The sequence below is a fragment of the Octodon degus genome, unplaced genomic scaffold, assembly GCF_000260255.1.
Source record: "Octodon degus isolate 3935 unplaced genomic scaffold, OctDeg1.0 scaffold00084, whole genome shotgun sequence".
NCBI lineage: Eukaryota > Metazoa > Chordata > Mammalia > Rodentia > Octodontidae > Octodon > Octodon degus.
This window is the reverse complement of record NW_004524660.1, coordinates 9,806,610-9,812,183: the sequence shown is the minus strand read 5'-3', so window position 1 is coordinate 9,812,183 and position 5,574 is coordinate 9,806,610. Positions and strand designations below refer to the sequence as shown.

Sequence of the window (5,574 nt, the reverse complement as noted above, 5' to 3'; positions counted from 1 at the left end):
CCTGCAGCACAGAGACGAGCTGTGCTGCTTCGCAGCCAGCACCGTGAGACTCCCTTCTGACTCACACGATCAGAATTTGCTCTAAACTCTTAAGCTGCATCTCCAGGACTGCTTTCCTTTCATGCTCATGTCTGCGGTAATCTGTTGTTCAACGTTCAATTATGAGAATTCCGGCGTATTTGACATTGCATGATTGGTATTCACAACTCTTAGCAGTGCAGGCCCCAAGGAAAATGCTGCTTCACATTCTTCAGCTGTGGGAGAGCTGCAGAGGCGCAGGAAATTATTTTTCTACCCTTAAGGCCTATAAAATCATATTTTAAATATGTTTCAAAGCTTAAAAATCAAGACTGTCATATCATAAACATGCTTCCCCTTCATGAATTTTTATAATATTTTATTAAATGAAAAGTCATTACTCATTCATTTCACAAGACTGAGGTGAAAGAGAAAAACACCTAAGGTTCTTTTTGACTATGGCAGAAAATAATTTGCATAGTGACTTTGTTTTCTAGACTGAAAGACAACATCATGTTTACATTGCCTGTTTTCTCCTCTTAAGCACTAAATAGAATGTGTGTGAAATCTTACAGGGCATAAAGAAGAACAGAGGAAAAGCACTAAATTATTGCAGGAAGCCTAATCTGTTTTTCTTCAAGTTAAAGGTGAGCAGAGTTCCCCAAAGCATAAATTCACATGTTCACGCATGCTCAGCGTAGGCTGGTAGTGGCTGCCTTCAGGCACGCCTCCACTTCTGTCTGTTAAAACTGATCTTGCCAGCACATATTCTGTACTCTCTAGTATCCAGCTGTGGTCATATCGGCAAGAAAAGTTACATGAAATTTACTCTTGAGTCTTGGCGACCTGGGAGCTTGGAGGCCTAGACCTCAGTTCCGCTTCGGGCAAGACTGTGACACCGTGTGCAGGCCAACGGATTCGCCTGGAGTTTTATGTTATTGTCAGTCAAACAAGCAAATATATCATGAGATGACTGAGCCACTCAGTTTTTTAGATGTTGGCAGCAGTAGTTATGGTAAGAAAATGAGACAATGATGAAATAGTATTCTGGCTTCTCTTATATTTCATATAAATATTTTTAACCTTAACTTAAATCATAATTTTTGTTTCTACTTAAAATGTCATTTCGTGAGTTGTGCAATAATTGTTCACTGATGTACAGTTTCTTTTGGGACTTCCTCAGCAGGAGGAATCCTTTGTTGGTTTCAATACCTAGCAGTACCTCTGGCCCCGGTGCATGCTCAGGGAAGGCTTGCCAGTGGAAAAATGCAGGAGTGAGCAATTTAACTAACAGGAGATGGAGGGCATCAGCAAACCTTTCGGAACTTACAACGAAGCTAGTGTTCTCTTGTCCGGTCCCAGATCTCTGCATGCTGAGCCTTCCCAAGCTGCGGTGCCCCAGACGCCAGCCTCCGCAGCCTGCCTGGCGGCGCGCTTCTCTGCACACTTGGACTGAGCCTTCATTGGAGGCGGTCAGAACACACTTGCTGAACAATGACTCATGTTCAACTTGGAACAACCTGTACGCCTCACACTTGGAGTCCTTGTCTATAATCCCTCAACGTTTTTATTGTAATTGCTTAACTTTCCCTACATATGTGAATAATACGCCGGTGTGCATTGTCTTCCCTGAAGATTTCTCACAGCCACTGCCATTTCTTATGTGATTCAGAGCCCTAACAATCTGCTTCTCTGTACTCATTGATTATAATTATGTTTTCACAAGTTAACTGATTTAAAAGACTAAGAATATCCTGCAACTGTAATAAATAAAATGCTAAAACTCTAACCAAGAATATTAGAAATTATGTAGCAGTGAACGTGAGCTCGGACAAACTCAATGTATGAAGACAGTGATGTCCTCCTAGCCGTCCTCCTCACCTGGCCCTCCAGCGTCCTGGTAGCCGTCCTCCTCACCTGGCCCTCCAGCGTGCTCGCAGCCATCCTCCTCACCTAGCCCTCCAGCGTGCTCGCAGCCATCCTCCTAACCTGGCCCTCCAGCGTCCTCGTAGCCGTCCTCCTCACCCGGCCCTCCAGCGTCCTCGTAGCCGTCCTCCTCAGCGGGCCCTCGAACGTCCTCGTAGCCGTCCTCCTCACCTGGCCCTCCAGCGTCCTCGTAGCCGCCTCCTCACCTGGCTCTCCAGCGTCCTCGTAGCCGTCCTCCTCACCTGGCCATCCAGCGTCCTCGTAGCCGTCCTCCTCACCCGGCCCTGCAGCGTCCTCGTAGCTGTCCTCCTCACCCGGCCATCCAGCGTCCTCGTATCCGTCCTCCTCAACCGGCCCTCCAGCGTCATCCTAGCCGTCCCCCTCACCCGGGCCTCCAGCGTCCTCGTAGCCGTCCTCCTCACCTGGCCCTCCAGCGTCCTCGTAGCCGTCCTCCTCACCTGGCCCTCCAGTGTCCTCCTAGCCATCCTCCTCACCCGGCCCTCCAGCATCCTCGTAGCCGTCCTCCTCACCCGGCCCTCCAGCGTCTTTCTAGACGTCCCCCTCACCCGGCCCTCCAGTGTCCTCGTAGCCGTCCTCCTCACCTGGCCCTCCAGCGTCCTCGTAGCTGTCCTCCTCACCTGCCCGCCAGCGTCCACCTAGCCGTCCTCCTCACCTGCCCGCCAGCGTCCACCTAGCCGTCCTCCTCACCTGGAACTCTAGCGTCCAAGTAGCCGTCCTCCTCACCTGGCCCTCCAGCGTCCAAGTAGCCGTCCTCCTCACCAGGCCCTCCAGTGTCATCGTAGCTGTCCTCGTCAGCTGGCCCTCGAGCGTCCTCATAGCCGTCCTCCTCACCCGGCCCTCCAGCGTCCTCGTAGCCGTCCTCCTCACCTGGCCCTGCAGCGTCCTCGTAGCCGTCCTCCTCACCTGGCCCTCGAGCGTCCTCGTAGAAGTCCTCCTCATCTGGCACTCGAGCGTCCTCCTAGCCGTCCTCCTCACCTGACCCTCAAGCGTCCTCCTAGAACTCCTCCTCACCTGGCCCTCAAGCGTCCTCGTAGACGTCCTCGTCAGCTGGCCCTCGAGCGTCCTTATAGCCGCGTCCTCACCCGGCCTTCCAGCATCCTCGTAGCCGTCCTCCTCACCCGGCCCTCGAGCGTCCTCCTAGCCGTCCTCCTCACCCGGACCTCAAGCGTCATCCTAGCCGTCCTCCTCACCTGGCCCTCCAGCGTCCTCTTAGCCATCCTCCTCAGATGGCCTTCGAGCGTCCTCATAGCCGCCTCCTCACCCGGCCCTCCAGCGTCATTGTAGCCGTCCTCCTCACCTGGCCCTCCAGCGTCCTCATAGCCGTCCTCCTCACCTGGCCCTCCAGCGTCCTCGTAGCCGTCCTCCTCACCTGGCCATCAAGCGTCCTCGTAGCCGTCCTCCTCACCTGGCCCTCCAGCGTGGTCTTAGCCGTCCTCCTCACCCGGCCCTCCAGCGTCTTCGTAACCGTTCTCCTCACCTGCCCCTCCAGCATCCTCCTAGCTGTAATCCTCACCTGGCCCTCAGGCGTCCTCCTAGCCGTCCTCCTCAGCTGGCCCTCGAGCGTCCTCATAGCCGCCTCCTCACCCGACCCTCGAGCGTCGTCCTAGCAGTCCTCCTCACCTGGACCTCCAGCGTGATCCTAGCCGTCTTCCTTACCTGGCCCTCCAGCGTCCTCATAACCATCCTCCTCATCCAGCACTCCAGCGTCCTTGTAGGCGTCCTCCTCACTTGGCCCTCGAGCGTCCTCGTAGCCGTCCTCCTCACCTAGCCCTCGAGCGTCCTTCTAGCCGTCCTCCTCAACTGGCCCTCGAGCATCCACGTAGCCGTCCTCCTCACCTGGCCCTCGAGCGTCCTCCTAGCCGTCCTCCTCACCCGGCCCTCCAGCGTCCTCGTAGCCGTCCTCCTCACCTGGCCCTCGAGCATCCACGTAGCCGTCCTGCTCACCTGGCCCTCCAGCGTCCTCGTAGCCGTCCTCCTCACCCGGCCCTCCAGCGTGATCATCGCCGTCCTCCTCACCTGGCCCTCCAGCGTCGTGCTAGCAGTCCTCCTCCCCTGGCTCTCCAGGTGGTCGCAGCCGTCCTCCTCACCTGGCCCTCGAGCGTCCTCGTACCCGTCCACCTCACCCGGCCCTCCAGCGTCCTCGAAGCCGTCCTCCTCACCCGGCCCTCCAGCGTCCTCGTAGCCGTCCTCCTCACCCGGCCCTCCAGCGTCCTCGTAGCCGTCCTCCTCACCTGGCCCTCGAGCGTCCTCCTAGCTGTCCTCCTCACCTGGCCCTTGAGCGTCCTCCTAGCTGTCCTCCTCACCTGGCCCTCCAGCGTCCTCGTAGCCGTCCTCCTCAAATGGCCCTCCATCGTCCTCGTAGCCGTCCTCCTCACCCGGCCCTCCAGCGTGATAGTCGCCGTCCTCCTCACCTGGCCCTCCAGCGTCGTGCTAGCAGTCCTCCTCCCCTGGCTCTCCAGGTGGTCGCAGCCGTCCTCCTCACCAGGCCCTTGAGCGTCCTCGTAGCCGTCCTCCTCACCCGGCCCTCCAGCGTCCTCGTAGCCGTCCTCCTCACCCGGCCCTCCAGCATGATCGTAGCCGTCTTCCTCACCTGGCCCTCCAGCGTTCTCGTAGCCATCCTCCTCATCCAGCACTCCAGCGTCCTTGTAGGCGTCCTCCTCACCTGGCCCTCGAGCGTCCACGTAGCCGTCCTCCTCACCTGGCCCTCGAGCGTCCTCGTAGCCGTCCTCCTCACCTGGGCCTCGAGCGTCCTTCTAGCCGTCCTCCTCAACTGGCCCTCGAGCATCCACGTAGCCGTCCTCCTCACCTGGCCCTCGAGCATCCTCCTAGCTTTCCTCCTCACCTGGCCCTCCAGCGTCCTCGTAGCCGTCCTCCTCAAATGGCCCTCCATCGTCCTCGTACCGTCCTCCTCACCGGGCCCTCCAGCGTGATCGTCGCTGTCCTCCTCACCTGGCCCTCCAGCGTCGTTCTAGCCGTCCTCCTCCCATGGCTCTCCAGTGTGGTCGCAGCCGTCCTCCTCACCTGGCCCTCGAGCGTCCTCGTACCTGTCCTCCTCACCTGGCCCTCCAGCGTCCTCGTAGCCGTCCTCGTCACCTGGCTCTCCAGCGTCCTCCTAGCCATCCTCCTCACACGGCCCTCCAGCGTCATCCTAGCTGTCCTCCTCACCTGGCCCTCCAGCGTCCTCGTAGCCGTCCTCCTCACCCGGCCCTCCAGCGTGATAGTCGCCGTCCTCCTCACCTGGCCCTCCAGAGTCCTCCTAGCCGTCCTCCTCACCCGGCCCTCCAGCGTCCTCGTAGCCGTCCTCCTCACCTGCCCCTCCAGCGTGATCGTAGCCTTCCTCCTCACCTGGCCCTCCAGCGTCCTCGTAGCCGTCCTCCTCACCTGGCCCTCCAGCGTCCTCGTAGCCGTCCTCCTCACCTGGCCCTCCAGCGTCCTCGTAGCTGTCCTCCTCACCTGGCCTTGCAGCGTCCTCGTACCCGTCCTCCTCACCTGGCCCTCCAGCGTCCTCCTAGCTGTCCTCCTCACCTGGCCGTCAAGCGTCCTCCTAGCCGTCCTCCTCACCCGGCCCTCCAGCGTCCTCGTAGCCGTCCTCCTCACCCGGCCCTCGAG

The 5,574-nt window shown here is 58.5% G+C and overlaps 1 protein-coding gene across 1 annotated transcript in view; it reads right to left on the bottom strand.

The window, feature by feature from the left end:
* The window catches only part of LOC111818244 (collagen alpha-1(IV) chain-like), a 46,939-nt gene that overhangs the window by 4,424 nt on the left and 36,941 nt on the right, over positions 1-5,574 (bottom strand). Inside the window, exons 12-22 of the mRNA XM_023721701.1 lie at positions 4,987-5,058; positions 4,808-4,870; positions 4,520-4,663; positions 4,269-4,376; positions 3,874-3,981; positions 3,622-3,729; positions 3,156-3,262; positions 2,977-3,102; positions 2,653-2,788; positions 2,511-2,582; positions 2,116-2,186 (exon numbers count right to left, since the gene is read on the bottom strand). Of these exons, the coding sequence (XP_023577469.1) occupies positions 2,116-2,186; positions 2,511-2,582; positions 2,653-2,788; positions 2,977-3,102; positions 3,156-3,262; positions 3,622-3,729; positions 3,874-3,981; positions 4,269-4,376; positions 4,520-4,663; positions 4,808-4,870; positions 4,987-5,058 (1,115 nt within the window). The remainder of the gene's footprint in view (positions 1-2,115; positions 2,187-2,510; positions 2,583-2,652; positions 2,789-2,976; positions 3,103-3,155; positions 3,263-3,621; positions 3,730-3,873; positions 3,982-4,268; positions 4,377-4,519; positions 4,664-4,807; positions 4,871-4,986; positions 5,059-5,574) is intronic.